Source organism: Lycorma delicatula, chromosome 3, assembly GCF_047948215.1.
Source record: "Lycorma delicatula isolate Av1 chromosome 3, ASM4794821v1, whole genome shotgun sequence".
Classification (NCBI taxonomy): Eukaryota; Metazoa; Arthropoda; class Insecta; order Hemiptera; family Fulgoridae; genus Lycorma; species Lycorma delicatula.
In genome coordinates this window covers 76,779,514-76,797,144 of record NC_134457.1, presented here as the reverse complement: position 1 = coordinate 76,797,144, position 17,631 = coordinate 76,779,514, and the positions used below count along the sequence as shown (strand labels likewise).

At 26.4% G+C, this 17,631-nt stretch overlaps 1 protein-coding gene across 1 annotated transcript in view; it reads right to left on the bottom strand.

The window, feature by feature from the left end:
- Positions 1 to 17,631, bottom strand: part of NaCP60E (Na channel protein 60E) — a 934,708-nt gene that overhangs the window by 138,811 nt on the left and 778,266 nt on the right. Inside the window, exons 6-11 of the mRNA XM_075359144.1 lie at positions 14,587 to 14,728; positions 11,953 to 12,087; positions 10,271 to 10,592; positions 6,131 to 6,291; positions 4,500 to 4,638; positions 3,726 to 3,940 (exon numbers count right to left, since the gene is read on the bottom strand). Coding sequence (XP_075215259.1) covers positions 3,726 to 3,940; positions 4,500 to 4,638; positions 6,131 to 6,291; positions 10,271 to 10,592; positions 11,953 to 12,087; positions 14,587 to 14,728 — 1,114 coding nt within the window. The remainder of the gene's footprint in view (positions 1 to 3,725; positions 3,941 to 4,499; positions 4,639 to 6,130; positions 6,292 to 10,270; positions 10,593 to 11,952; positions 12,088 to 14,586; positions 14,729 to 17,631) is intronic.

The following is a 17,631-nucleotide window of genomic DNA, read 5'->3' as shown; positions in this document are numbered from 1 at the left end:
CCACTTCCAGGAGCATCTTGGAGTTGATGCTTCATAAAGCAATTATGAGGGAGAGATTTCCACAATTCAAGCAGTCGCCATCCAACTTGAATCCTTTCCACACAGAAGGCAGTTTTCTTTGTTGATTTGCATGCAGCTATCCGGAACTTGTCATGTAACACTGTAACTGACTGCACAAGAACTTTGGAGCGCAGGAAGACCTTAAACGAACTGGGAGATCAAGGCTGGCAGTTGAAATTCCAATGGGTCATTTCCATATATGTTAACATGGCTGAGATATATATGTTAACATATATGGTAATGAAATGGCTGACAAATTGGCAAAACTGGGAAACTCTCTGACTCAGCCATCCAGCACTCCATCTCTTGACTCAGCTAAAGTGCAAATAAACTCTGCAGTCAATAAATGGATTGGCGAAAACCGCAAAGAATCAGTGGCAGCAAGAAGTGGGAGAGCCTTGTTACATATGACCCTATAACCTGTAGCCTCCCTTGAGTAGTCAATGTTGCTGCATTTAGATTAAAAACCAGACATGACTATCTGGCCTCGTACCTACATCGCATACGAGTTCTGACCTCTCTAACATGCTAACTCTGTGGCCACGAAACTATGGATGCAGACCATCTGAGAACCTGCAAAGCTCTGGACCACTTGCAGAAGGATGATGAAGGCCCTGTTTACACAGAAGTTCATCCATACTGGTCAGCGCATCACAAAATGGTTCAACAGCCAAGAGTTGGCGTTCTTCTCTTATCATTCTTACTTCTCTTGTTAATAAAATACAGAAGGGTATTTATTCATTTTGAAAATAACAGTAGTTTAATTTTGGTAAAAAAGATAAATAGTTTCTCATTAATCATTAATCTTTGTAATGCTTTACAACCAATCACATATTACTTTTTTATTTTATAACTACTGTTATATTTATTTGAAAATTGAAGTGATGCCTTGATGTGATGACTTTAATATTGTTTTTATAAACGTTTCTCAAAATTGTTTTATTGAGAAAATGAAAAAAAGAAAATTGTTCACTACAAAAGCTCTAGTTTATGAGATATTTTAACATCCTTCTTTAGGATTCTGATGTGATACATTTTGCATTTTTTAAATATATATATATACAAAATAGTGATTTTCTGTTTATTCAGTATGTTTTATACGGAATGTTCCAGGACGTATTTGCCTAACTCCAGGAAATGATTTAGGATACCAAAATGAGCAAAAAAGTTCATATCTACATGAGTTCTATTTTGCTTTGTTTTCTTCTGGACGTCATTTTGTGATCTCAACAAAAAAAAATTTTTTTCAGGAACTGGTAAACCTACTGTAATTAAATTTGGCAAATCCAAGACTAGCAGTTTGTTTTATAAAATAAAAAATGTTGAAAACATCACTTTCAAAAATGTCAAAATGTTCACCACTGCGGTAAATCTGGAATACAAATGAAAATAATCTACCAGCCACTACCGGTTCACAAAATCCACCGTAAGTCAAATCTTTGAACATTTGAAGGAAAATTCATCGCAGCTCGAATAGTTGCGTCCGCAATTATTTTCCTTCGTAGTTGAGAATTCCTCCCAATTCTTCACCAAATGTGACAATTATTTCCCGTGTAACTTTGGTCGCCAGTAGCTGTGTGTAGCACATGGGATGAGAAATAAATAAAATAAGACACGCACATCTCCTACAATGGGTATAATTGTATGAGCTAACAATTTTTCATTGACATTTAAATATTCTATGCAAAATTTTGTTCATTAAATTAATTAATTATAATGCATTTCTATCAACCCCGTGACGGCTTCACCCACGCTATATGGTTGCTTGCGTTTCCCGTCGCAGTCAGGAGATTTAGTCGGTCACGGCTAACGCTTCGCTCGCTCTTCCCGTCAAGCCAGAGGGCTCTGTCCCTTGGACCCGTCTTTGTTAATTAAACTCATGCTTGTTAGAACAATAATGATTAATAAAAATTAAAGCCTGTTAATTTATAAAAGTATCAGTGTTTTGTAATTTCTTCAGAGCAATAGTTTGGTCAATACAGGATTCAAAACTTTGAGTGATCTAAGAATGTGGGTTTCAAAACAGCCGGTCTCCATTTTAAAAATATTACTTATAACTGGTTACCCGTTCTTTGTACGATTAAAAATGTATTTTGCCTGGTTCTTAGCGTTACCCGACAAACACCACTACAAGGTGACCGTACTTCGTTTCTCTTATTGTTTTAATTTAATTACTTTTATTTTATGATTTTTAGTCAAGTTTTTTAGTCGAGGCAGGTGCAGTCGGTCTCGTCACACATAAAGTAACAGTAGCTGTGTTGGTTAAGCCGCCACGCCAAACACCGTCGCACCCGTTAAAAAATCGAAATTCAAAACACCTCAAAAACAGTTTTTTTGATATTTTCTGAAGAAAATTTTCAAGCCCCACTCTAGTGAATATCTTGTTTCGTATACTAGGAAATGAGGAAAATTTACATTCATTATTACATTTTTTTACCTTTCTTCACCCATTTCAAGAATTCCGAAAAATATAAAAATTGTTTTATAGATATTTACATGAAAATTACACCCACCAAAAATTTGATATCTTCATTTGTTATTGAGAAATTAAAACAAAAATTGCTAGGTTTAAAATAATTCAAAATACATTGTAACCCCTTTAACTTGGAAATTAAAGAATTAAGAAATTAGTTTTTAGATATTCACATGAAGATTACACATACCAAAAATCAAGGTATGTTCATACCAAGTTGTTACCAAGAAATTAAAAAAAAAAAAAAAAAAAATAGTAAATGTTATAGTTATTAAAATCGGAATTAAACAAATCTTTTATTAGTGTGCACTCACAACATAAGAAAAAAAACCTGTATACAAATTTTCATCACTTTAACTACAGTAGTTTTTGCTGAGCTAATGAATCAGTCAGTCAAGACAAGTTGCTTTATAGGTAAATATATAATTTCGGCGACTGGCTTCGAAGCACGTAATTCATAAACTTGTGGTGGCCCTGAAAAGGGCCGTTTTTTTTCGTTAGCGCTGAGGAGTTGGGTCCGGAAGTTGGTCTCCGACGAAGTCGGGGAGTTGCGGCTCGTCCATTGAAGTCCGACCTGGCTTTACCTCAGCGGTAGTTGGGTCCCCACTACAGCGTGGCAATGGTGGCCCTCAGAGCCCCGCTGTGTCGGGTCGGCGTAGGTCGTCATTCGCCGGCGCGGCCGAGGCGGTTCTCCTCGAATGATCCCACGCTGGACTGGCTCCTGCTGCTGAGTCCGTCGGCCAGAGCGATTGAAGCCTGGCGAGCTGGATCTGGAGCGGGAAGGTAGCGTCCGCGTCCAGCGGCTCCCTCGGCGGGTCGGCCAGGCCTGCTGCTCCGGCGGCCTGGTTGAGCCGGAGCCAGCAAACTTCTTCCATCTTCTTCTTCTTGGTCTTCTCCAGGTGGTAGTCGACAATGAATTTTCAATTCATTGTCGGTGCTGCAGCGCCGCTATGGTGGGAGAACTGCGCGGTCATCTGCGCGGCGGTAGTGATGCTGTAACAGGGCGTCCGTATACTGTGCGCCAGCTCATTGAGTTGCTACGGTATTCGTCCGCTGATATTAAATTAGGCATATATGTGGTAACAATATATATATTTAAATGCATTTATTTTCAAATATAAACAAGGAAATATAAACGTGTTAACATAAATACGATTCTAAAAACAGAGTTAATTAAAATAAATTAACTCACCTTATTTCCAATATCCAGAGCTCTGTGTATTGATTGGCTCATACCATGATGTTCTGTAGCAAGGAACATTGTGTTAAGAACTATACATAATGTTATTAGTAGTTCAAAGAGTGGATCTCGAACCACTTTATAAAGGCAATTTTGAAACTTCAGCCAACCCTCATAGTCCACACAACATTCACCACATTTATCACAGTTTCTGTCCACTAAGTCATCTGAAAACATTATAGAAATATTTTATTAATAAGCTGTTAAGATTAACAATGTAACTTTTACCATTCAGTTTTTATTATTTTAGATATAAACATAATAATGACTGTAAACAAATTTTTTGAAGATGTAATGATAAAAAGAAGTATGACTTGTTAAAATCAGAATAATTTTTTGTTCTTGATTATTAACATAATGAAATTTCTCAATCAATTTAAAAAAACTGATAACTCATAGATTTAATATAATGATGCATTTTTAAAAATATTCTTGAATAAATTTTTGTTTTGTTGAGAATTTTTCATATGGTACAAAATCTCAATATTCTTAACGGTAATCTCTGAAGAAACATGATTAAGGGCAAAAGAAGACAACTGAGTTAAATTTTTGTTATAAGAAGTCAGGTAAATTTTTGTTACCTTCACCTATTGAATAACTTAATAATATATGGTTAATATAAAAATTATTTTACTTCTTTTTTAACAGATATAAGTAAACTAACTACTTATTTAATACACAATTATTCAGGACAATATTTAATTTATTTTAAAGATATTTTTTCACCTAAAACAACAACTTGAGAAAGGTAATCTGGTGGAAGTGTGTAGACTGGATTCTGAGCTCCTTGACAAGGACTTACTCCATTGCACTTTGTCATTACTTTGATTTCTTTATCTCTGTTTGCTCTTGATGGTTCCAATCTCTGAAAAAAAATTAAATTATGTTCTTGGATGAGTAAAACATTCAATACATTAAACACTAAATCTTAAAAGCCACAGCCAACACTATTAAATTATATTTTATAAAAAATTCAATTAAATATAATTTTTACAAATAAAAAAATTGAGTAAGTTGATAGTTTTAAAGAAATACATTTTTTATTATATATTGAACTCTTGTCTAGTGAACTAATTGTGCATTTCAGATACACTTATAAGAGGAAAGAGAATATAAAACAGAGATGTAGTCAGCATTACAAAACAATTTTCTGCTTCTAGGATGCACTTTGATACTACATTTAACAATATTTATAAACCATGAATTATAAACAAAAATTAAATTAAAATTATTGAATGGTGGTACTGATAAACATACTTATGACTTAGTTGAAGACTGCATACAGTTTTTCAAATATGTAATAAGCTCAACCTATCAGACCTCAGACCTACAGACCTCAGACATCTTGGATTACTGACATCAGACCATTGAATGCCTACATTTCTAAGGGTATGAAGTTATCAGGATTTACTGTATAAACTTACAACACAGATATTAAATTAATATTACATTTATTCACTTAATACCATTTTTTTTTGTAGTTGTTCAATATTTCTTAATATGTGAAATTGATCTTTTCATTGTAAAATTTGTGAAATACAATATTTCATTTAAAAATGTTAAAGTTCAAGTTATTAAGATGTCAGGGAACTAGTCAAAAACTACACTTTTGGAAAAATAAAGCGATTATAAAAAAGATGTCAAAAATTTGCTAATAGAATGTTAAAATTTGATACACAAACGGGCAAATAATAACAGACAAATAAAGCAAAGTGGATTCATGAAACTTCTGAGGGTTTTATTGTAATGTTTGCTAAGTATCTAATAGAAATACTAATGAACAAATATTATTTTCTTAAAAAAATAATATTTTTCACTATGAGTTTATAATGCATTGTCTTTCTATAAAAGGGTCACAATAAATTTGTTATTTCATACTATCTGTTGCAATTTTCCCTGTAGCTGTAAAGTGCATGTAAAGTAACTAAGGTTCAAGAGAGTTAAAGTTGTTCTTCCTGGGAATAATGAAGATGTTTTTCTAGCCAGTTTCTGTGTTAGACTGAAAGTGATCCTTGTAAAGTTAAATATCAGCTGAGTTTTAATGCTGGTATACCACTGTATATTTGTATCAATAAAGAAGGCAACTGAAAACCATTTTACTCCTCAATTCCTCTCATACGACTGACATTGGATAATTGTTATTCTTAAGGATAGCTATGTCATTTTTGGAGGTGTATGCCTGCATCAGAATGCTTATAATTTTCTGTTGCTTATGTGGCTAATTTCAGTGACATTGGCAACAAGATAATTACATTTTGTTGAATTTCATCAATAAACATTTTCAAATAATCTTATAAAGTTTTAATACTTTTAAAATCATTAAAGAAAAAACGAATTAAGCATAAAAATGTTGTTACCTGAAGGAGAGGATGCACATTAGCAACATCTTCTGATGTGCCATCGCCTTCTTCATGATCATCTACAACTCCAGAATCGTCTAAAGATGATTCTCGATTGTTTCCATCACTGTTGTTACTACTGGCCTGTCTGCTACTTAGCTGACCACGATTAACACGCCCTGTAGTTAATAAATTTTTTTTATTATTATTAAAATAATAAATATTACATAAAATTAAAAATATTATTATAAAATCAAATTTAAAATAAAACTAAAACTAACTTTAAAAAACTGAAGTTAATACTTTCTCAATTTGTTTTTAAATATAAACTTTATAAAGTTGGTGCCTAATGACTATTAATGCCAGAAACTTACTGATCCTTATGATGATGATATTTTCAAAAGTTATAATTTAAAGTTAAGATTTAACACCATCACTCCGCCAATTTCCATGGTGGAATGGTAGCGTCTCAGCCTTTCATCTGGAGGTTTGAATCCTGGTAAGGCAAGGCATTTTTCAAATGTGACAAAAATTCCATTTCCACTTCCCATGCACAAGCTTCAAGCTTATGTGGAAAAATCATCAAGCCAAAAAAAAATCTTAAATTGTAGATATAATTTTTTCTTTAGTTTTCAATGTATTTTTTGAAGTCAGATTTATTCTTTAAAAAGTGTCATTTTATTTTACATTTTTTAGTGTTATTTTTATTTAAAATTAGGATAGGCATACAAAAAATGCTTCTGGTAGAAGTAAATTCATCTCACAAAATATGTAAATGAAAGAAACCTGAAACTTGATAAAAATAAGGAAAATTGCAGAGAAATGATCTAAGTCTGCCATCAAGAATCAGCTAAGATTCTCTGGAATGCAGATACATACTATTTTTTACTCTAGGTTTTCCTACTAATTTTACTTAAAATACTTTGAATATCAGAATGAAGTTTATTATTATTATTATTATTATTATTATTATTATTATTATTATTATTATTATTATTATTATTATTATTATTATTATTATTATTATTATTATTATTATTATTATTATTATTATTATTATTATTATTATTATTATTATTATTATTATTATTATTATTATTATTATTATTATTATTATTATTATTATTATTATTATTATTATTATTATTATTATTATTATTATTATTATTATTATTATTATTATTATTATTATTATTATTATTATTATTATTATTATTATTATTATTATTATTATTATTATTATTATTATTATTATTATTATTATTATTATTATTATTATTATTATTATTATTATTATTATTATTATTATTATTATTATTATTATTATTATTATTATTATTATTATTATTATTATTATTATTATTATTATTATTATTATTATTATTATTATTATTATTATTATTATTATTATTATTATTATTATTATTATTATTATTATTATTATTATTATTATTATTATTATTATTATTATTATTATTATTATTATTATTATTATTATTATTATTATTATTATTATTATTATTATTATTATTATTATTATTATTATTATTATTATTATTATTATTATTATTATTATTATTATTATTATTATTATTATTATTATTATTATTATTATTATTATTATTATTATTATTATTATTATTATTATTATTATTATTATTATTATTATTATTATTATTATTATTATTATTATTATTATTATTATTATTATTATTATTATTATTATTATTATTATTATTATTATTATTATTATTATTATTATTATTATTATTATTATTATTATTATTATTATTATTATTATTATTATTATTATTATTATTATTATTATTATTATTATTATTATTATTATTATTATTATTATTATTATTATTATTATTATTATTATTATTATTATTATTATTATTATTATTATTATTATTATTATTATTATTATTATTATTATTATTATTATTATTATTATTATTATTATTATTATTATTATTATTATTATTATTATTATTATTATTATTATTATTATTATTATTATTATTATTATTATTATTATTATTATTATTATTATTATTATTATTATTATTATTATTATTATTATTATTATTATTATTATTATTATTATTATTATTATTATTATTATTATTATTATTATTATTATTATTATTATTATTATTATTATTATTATTATTATTATTATTATTATTATTATTATTATTATTATTATTATTATTATTATTATTATTATTATTATTATTATTATTATTATTATTATTATTATTATTATTATTATTATTATTATTATTATTATTATTATTATTATTATTATTATTATTATTATTATTATTATTATTATTATTATTATTATTATTATTATTATTATTATTATTATTATTATTATTATTATTATTATTATTATTATTATTATTATTATTATTATTATTATTATTATTATTATTATTATTATTATTATTATTATTATTATTATTATTATTATTATTATTATTATTATTATTATTATTATTATTATTATTATTATTATTATTATTATTATTATTATTATTATTATTATTATTATTATTATTATTATTATTATTATTATTATTATTATTATTATTATTATTATTATTATTATTATTATTATTATTATTATTATTATTATTATTATTATTATTATTATTATTATTATTATTATTATTATTATTATTATTATTATTATTATTATTATTATTATTATTATTATTATTATTATTATTATTATTATTATTATTATTATTATTATTATTATTATTATTATTATTATTATTATTATTATTATTATTATTATTATTATTATTATTATTATTATTATTATTATTATTATTATTATTATTATTATTATTATTATTATTATTATTATTATTATTATTATTATTATTATTGTAAGTTAATAATCCAATAGTATGCAATAGGTGAAAACATAAATAAAGATCTTTCATCTACATACAATTAATTATTTAAACATTTTTTCACTTCAGTTATCAGAAAAAACAAAACTGGATTACCAACGAAATTTCTTCAACAAATAAAAAAAAAATCATCAAATCATCTTATTTGGGGTGAAAACTAAACAAGAGTAAAATAGTTCCACAATAAATGCCAAAACATGCAAGAAAATTGCATTCAATGTTATTTATCTTCTACAATCTATGAAGATAATAAAAAAACTAAAACTTAAAATAAACAGAAATTAATTAAAATAAGCTCAACCTATCAGACCTCAGACCTATAGACCTCAGACATCTTGGATTACTAACATCAGACTAGTGAAAGCCTACATTTCTAAGGGTATGAAGTTAACAGGATTTACTTATAAACTTACAACACAGATATTAAATTACCCAACAATTATTTTAATTACAGTATTTTAATCATAGTTTACTTTCTAATATTTTATTTTTTCAGTTTATAGAATACTAATAAGGCATTCCAGGGTGTATGCTGGTTCCAACTTTTAAATTTAAGTATGTACAATTTATGACATTACCCAGGATCCTGAAATTTTTTTCAAATCATACCTGTAGGAAACAGAAGCTGGATAAAATCTTTTCAAAATGGTATGTTTCACAAGGGTCAGGTATTATATTTCAGTCTATTCTAATATAACCTTAATATTTTTCCTACAGAAGATAACAGTTTGTCATTTTGTAACCTGTAGCAATTAAAAAGCGAAATATGATAAAAGTAAATTATTGTCTAAATAAATGAATTATAGACTAAAAAATCAAATAAACAAAACAATAATATCATTTTTCTTGTATAAGAAGTGAGATGGAATATCTTCATACCAAAACTTATATTCTCCATTTCTTTTCAACATTTTGTCATAGAAATATCTACTAGCATGATATATTATAAATCTGCTTCTTCTTTAAGAAGTAGGAGATGCATAATCATCCCCTGGTATTGTTAGGGCAAAAACTTGCTTCTGTGGGAATGTGGGAACATAGCCAGCTGAAGATAGCCCTATTTAAAATTTCTAGAAAATTTTAATTCTGTAGCTTACTGGGAAGTACTGAAAATACATTCCTACAAATATATTATGAATTTTAAATGTATAGAGAAGAAAAAATTCTATAAATAATTGAGTGTCTTTATAATGTATGATTTTAATCTGTCTTTATATCTTACCAAGTGGATGGAGTGTGTCAGTATTTACAGGTGGCAATGGTGGTGGCGGTGGAGGAGGAGGGGCAGCAGGAACTTCAGCAAAACTGTGCCTGGGAGAAGGGGACACAGACCGGCTGCCTCCATTGGTCATAGTTTCTCCTGATACGGCTCCTCGCCTCTTCCTTCGTCTTGTTTTTTTTCTTGTGTAAGATGATAAAAGAACTCCTTTTCTGGAATCAATCTTTCTTCTGTTCTTCTTATCTAATTGTTTTACTGGAATTCGAGAAGGATCAAAGCTGAACGTTGAGTCATCCCGATGATCAGTCAGGTCTTTTCTTCTCTCCTAAAAGTAAGCAAAATTATCATAGTTTTTACCATATGATATATAATTTCATAAACTAATAAAAGTATAATATATAATTCAGTTATTTTAAATTTAAGATTTTTAATTTTAATTTAATTAAATTTTAATTAATTTAATTTAAATTTTTTTATTTTAATCTTTCATTTAAAAAATTAAACTATTTAATTGACTATTTTTTAAACTTTAAACTCCATAAAGTTTCAATCCCCATCAGGTTTGGCAACTCTAACGTTTAAAAAGTTGTACATTTCGTTACATGATCTTTTAAGCTACCTGGTGAATTAATTATCGCCTAAAAAACTACTTTTGAACCTATGAACTCATTATAATATATTTACTGCAATCTCTTAGAATTTGCTATGACTGAATAATCACTTTTTTACAATAGAAATAGGTTGAAATTTTTCTTCTATAATATATATACATACACAAGCCATATATTTAATTTTGCTTTTATGGTTATTTTCTACTTATAAAACAATGTTTGTTATTTAACTACATCTAAAAACAAAATATAAATCTTCATTTCTATGTTGAGTACTGCATTTACCTTTCTTAGCTTTATTATTTTATCAAAGAGCTTTAGCTTCAGTCTTTTATAAAAAGATTAAGGTAAGAAAGGTAAGCAGCACTCAACGTAGAAACCATAGTGATTTCAGTAGAAAAGATAATCGTAATTATTACCTTATGAACAACAATAAATCTTCATTAGTTGTGATATACATAATTTACACTCTCCTATTAATTATTAAAAATATAAGTATTTTTTTTAAATTTATTTAAAAATGTAACTCATAAGTTATGAAACATAATCTAAGGCATGAATCACATTACTCTCTTTTTGCAACATTTTTATTGATAAATTATCTCTTTTAAAATTTTTCTACATTTGGAACAAAAATAAAACCCCTAAAAATTGTTCTTATAATATTATAATGGGAAATTAATTATTTAATTAATGTCTTGAGAAATCATAATTTTTTTTGTGCATAGAATTTAATTTGATTTTAGAATTGTTATTCACAAATGTGAAGATATGCTTAGGTATTAAAGATTAGAGGTTACATATGGTAAAACACAATTAAGCATATAATATACAACGACGCCCCTTTGTGAGTGTGGTGAAAATCAAACTGTTAAACACATCACAGAAGTTTGCCCTAGGACAGCTTATGAAGGGAATCCTGAAGATTTCCTGATGGTGACAACAGAATCAGTAGCATATATTAATTTGTTAAATCTTTGTTTGTAATTGTTGATTGTAATTGGTGTTGTGTTTTGGTGCCAAATTTATATGCTAAATAAATAAATAAACATCATAAAAGGGTATGCTATTTACCTCTTGAGTAATTTCAGCTTCTTCTTCATAACTTAATGCTACCACAGCCAACATTAGGTTGATCAAATAAAATGAACCAAAAAATACAACGACTGTAAAAAAAATGACACTAAGCGGTCCACAAGACGCCAGGACCTAAAATAAGAAAACAAAACACAAACACAAAATATTTTAAAATCATATTAATTAATTATATTACAATTAATAATAATAATAAGGTAAGTGGTATTAGTTTACAACCACTAATTCTACGAATATCACAAATTAATAAACATTAATGTTATTTATTTATGCGTTAACATTTTATATTAAAAAACGTCAACTTATAAATGAAGTTGTCAAAACCTAATATATAAAATTATTGCATTAACTTTTAAACAAAAATTTTTACCAAAACTTTATGTTTCTGTGGTTCTGCAGGAAATTGTTATTAGTATTCGAAAAGTTTTGACTGAATGATTACCTAGCACCAGGGGCTGAAAATATAATACAGAAACAAAAATTACGAAAGCTATAGAAGAGGATGGACATAAAGTATAAAATAATCTCTGGATCATGAAACACAATCATATGATTTACTAATATAATTTTATGATCATAAAATGTATAATACGTAGGAGTAGAAAGCACAATTTATGCTTACTAACAAAGCTTACTTTGTACCTAATAAAGTAGCAAATTTAACAAACAAGTAAGACAAGGTTACAAATGATTTTACTTTAGGAAGATGGGTGCAATGAAAAATATAGTCTAATATTCATATCACATTTCTTGTATAAACAAAAAAATTCTTAAAATAACATTTTAGAACTATACAGATATATCCAAGAATTTTGGAAAAGTTTTAAGTATTTAGTGTGGGTTAGTATGAAGAGAGTGTTTAACTATGTTGACAGTTTTGATATTTTAACAAGTAATTCCTTCCATGAAGGAATGTTGATGAATGGTTTGTAGTTTATTGGGGTGCAACGTATTTGTATGAAGCTTAAGCTTGCTGCCGAGTGGCTTTGTGGTTCCTGAAAAAGTAAAAGTTGTTGCAGCACCTTTTTGAACCAATAAATACAAAGTTGTTGTTCAGTAACATAAAAAAGATTTCCTAATATTTTTCACAAGTGGTTAGGGGTGTAATGAAGCTCATTACCTGATTGTATGACTTATGTCCATCCTCTGTATAGGAATGTTCATTTCATGCTACAAAATGTACATGGGAATATATTTTCTTCACTTAGCCAAATGAACAGTTGCACATCAGCATGGCAAGCTTACTGAAATGCAAGTGGCATTTCGCTGCACAAGTAATATATTTTTTCTGCTAGACAGAAGGACTGGCTGTATAGTGAACGTTATTACTCTCTGAGAAAATAACTCAGATTAGTATTTCTTGTATATCAGATCGCAGCCATAACAAAAGACTAGAACAGTTGTAAAACAATGCATTAATGTATTAATGCACCCTTTCTGTCAAATTGAAAGCTATGACTAATCATAGCTTTCAATATGAAGTCACAAAACCTTATGAACTTCTTGTAATCTGCAAAAGAAGCAGCTGCCTTTGGACTTATCTAGTAGTTCTGTTTTCTGTCCAACAGCTGTACAGTAATTTATAATGGCTTAAACATTGATAGGGTAAAGCTGGGCCTTCTGATACCTACTAAAATACAAATAGCCTACGAGAACAAAGGATCAATAAAAACTACTCAATCTTTTTAAGATTGTTACATACAATGGAATATAAAAGAAAATCAGCCTAAAAGAAAACTGAATCCAAAGTGGCTAGATGAGGAAACTGTTTATCCCTGAAGGTATGAGTATTTAAGGTATTTAATACAATGATTCAACAACATGTAGTTGCTGATTTGAAGAATTTAATTTATATTCAGTTTATTCTTTTCTGGCACTTTCAAAATTACGAAAGGCTACAGTTTTTACTACTTTTTGCAACAGTTATACTGTTTCTACCAGCACATGTATCATCACAATTTTCAAAATCAAAAAATTATCTGATAAATTTCAGGATATAATTGATTGATTTTTTTCAGGATATAATTGATATGTCTTTTTATGAAAAGGTAGTTAAATTAAGGATCAAAATATTTATTTAAAAGTTTTAGTTTTATATAACAGAAATATTTTTAACATCATTAATATTTTGCCGATCAATTTCAACAAACACATATTTTTTGTAGAAAACTGTACTTATACAATACGGATTAAATTAACTGTTTCTAAAGTAACTAAATAGAACATGTTTATGAAATGCAGAGACATTGATGTAACCTCATGCAGAAAAATACTAGTACCCACGGTTCTTTATAAGTAGCTATTTATTCATAATGCTACATACAAAACATTAGGATAAAACAACCTTAAAACTAATGAATAATTTTACATGGAATGTTTTCATATTATTAAATTTAAGTAGTGTGTTTTACAATACTCACATTTGGGTATAATGCCTACAAAATAATAAATAGCTGAATAATGTATCTATCAAAATTCGAATTCACAAAAAAAATTATTCAAATTTTTTTGTTTAATGTTAATATAATTTAAGAACATTATGAAAGAAGAATGTGAAATGAGTAACAGAAATAAAGAATGTGTGTGTTCATATATATATTATTAAATACAAACCATATTGTAGACGTTTTCCCAATAGTCGAGGGTAATGAGCTGGAAGGTGGTCAACATTGACCAAAGGAAGTTGTCAAAATTTGTGTACCCATGATTTGGATTTTCACCAACACGCAGACATACATATTCAGGTGGGCAATGTCTGAAAAAAAAAACACTAAGTATTACTTAAAAACTACATTTTAGTAACTGTTACATTATTTCTGTTACGTTACAACAGACCAAAGTTTTATGAAGATCTTCAAAAAAATTTGCTCATCAAAGAATTTTTCTCCTTATTTAAAAAAATCTGATGTGAACACCACATGACTTCTTTGTACGGCTATTAAATTACATATACACATTTTTGTCTACTAAGAATTTCCTTAGCATTTTGTATTAGTTTACAAATTAATTTGTTTCACGTCGTTCAATTAGATATGTGGTGTAAGTGAAAACATGTTGGATCTGTAACCATGCGCACATTGGTTCAAATCCGACTTCATGTACAAATACTTTTTTTTAACTTTTTTTTAAAATTTAAATATAACCCCAAAAAAAAGAAAAATAGATTCCCAGTGAAAAAAACACTATTAAGCTGTAATCTACAGCTGGATAGTGTTTTGTTACGTAATCTTTATACTCATACTTTATACTCATATTATTGTCGTTTGAAGATGTGCCCTAATTTACTCAGTATTCATCTTCTTTGCTTACATTTTTGCTGTTTGCAACAGTTTAGTTTTCAATTTTATTTTCTGTTTCGAAAGTCTTCTTTTTTTCATAAACCTAACATATTCATTTACCAATTTTAACATAACCTAATAACATCTAAATTGTTACTCGGTAATGGTGTAAGTTCTTACAGAGTTCATATTTACCTGACATTTATTAAATTTAATTAACAAGTAATTATTCTACTGATTTACAAAGCAGTATGAAGTCTAAATAACACAGAATAATAATAGACTAACAGTATAGTAAAGACAAATCATACAAGTAATTAACATGAAAGTTGTATCACATTAATGAGACATTGACTTGTTTATAGTCCCATAATTGTTTAGAGAAACCCGCAAAAGAGAATGCACAGTATAATGATAAAACTGAATTAAACAATATTGTAACCCTACAGTGTACATCAAGGAAAGGTAATATAAGCTGCAGTTTAATTGTACCGTATAAGTGAACATTGTGACATCAATGCGCAACCAACGTTAAGTCTTTGTGATATCAACGTGATCGTTCAAGCGATTTATTCTGATCTGAAGTTCTGGTAAATCAACAAAGAACATTAAACAGAAGTCAGTTTGACAGAATACTCTACTCTCATGACTAACATTATTATAATTACTTATGTAAATTGATACTTGGCAACATTTTTTTTGTTAGCATTTTTTTTACAAAAGTTAATTCATTGTTTAAAATTTTTTTTTTGTAGTAGAAAAATGTATATTTTTAATAAAAGGTATTTTAATGATATAAGGTATTTATTTACTTTTTCTAATGTGGTAGGAAATTTCCCGGTCTTTAAAATTTATTTTGTTGAAAATTCTGCTTTTATTTAAAAAGATAATTAGAAATAATAATCAAGATATATTTTATTAAAATGTGATTACAAATGTGTGCTTGAAAACAAATAAAAATAATCAAAATTTTTTTTTCTTTCTTTTTGAGTAATTTTACTATAAACGTTTTTCACCGGGAATTTTTTTTTAATATTTATTCCTTGAGCTTATTCCTCTAATATCTCATGAAATATTGATTTACAACTTCAGTTAAATTTAAATTTGGTAAGTTACTGGCCCCCGTAATGTGAAAATTAGCAGGCTTATGACCACAATCTCAAAAAAAATGAAAAATTAAAGCAATGTATGGTTTTTTTGATTTTTACTAGTTTTATTTAAGAATGACGGATTTGAAAACATAATTTATTTTCATTTTATAGTTTTTGATTATGGATTTCAACAAGTAAAGGCATCATCCACTAATTATTTAAAAAAAAGGTTGTAAAAAGTTAATGTTATTCAATTACTTGTTAAAAGTACATCTTTTAGCGTAAAAGAAATTAATTTTCTGCAAGCTTCTGGAAGATAAATTGAACCATAGTTCGGTTATTTTTCATTAATTTTTACGAAAATTTTATGTATAACATCAGAAAGATAAGTTTTCTTAAAAAAAATTAAAAATTTTATGACAGATTATTATTAAATAAAATATTGAAAAAGAACTTATAAAATTAGATAATTTTATTTAATGGCGACATTTACAATATACTGCAGTTAACAATAAATGACCCATTTTAGTGTTATCTCATTTTAAATGAATATAAGAATACTCAATTTTAGAATAGACTCATGAAATGTGAGCAATGATCATAAAATTCTGAGTATTTTACAAGGAAATGAAGAAAAACATTCTACCTCACCCAAATTTCTAGGAAAATGATCATCCAAATGAAATTGGACTTTTTTCCAGTCTTCCTATTCATGCTTTCATAAAATGTACAGTTTTTGTACTTATTAGGAAAAAAGTAGTTATATTACATGTCTTATTATAATGAGATCAGATAAAACTTTTTGTATTCTTAAAAAACAGAAAATTTACTATAATATTGCTAAAATAACTTGATGTAGTTCAGTATTTAAAAAGATCTAAAAGTTATCTTTGTTCCTTTAAAAGAACCAGGTTCTTTTTACTTTTCTGACAGTTTATTTTAGTTTAAGAATTTATTTTGTACATGAGTTTATGAGACTTCCTCTGTTTGAAAACGATAGTTTTTTTATTCGATTTAAGATTAAATGACAAAATATTCGAAAGTAAATTTCCAAGACAGATCTCATTTGCTTTGAAAATTAGGTCGATTAAATTTTTTTTTTTTTTTTTTTTTTTTTAATTCAAATCAAAATTTAATCAACAAATCAAATCAAAATTTAATCAACAAATCAAAACAAAATTTATTAACAGCAGTCAATGTTATATTTTCCCTCCTAAGTCCAGATACTGATTTCATGGAATCCATATTTTTGTTTAAAATGGGTTTACTAAAAAGGTCTCACAAGACAT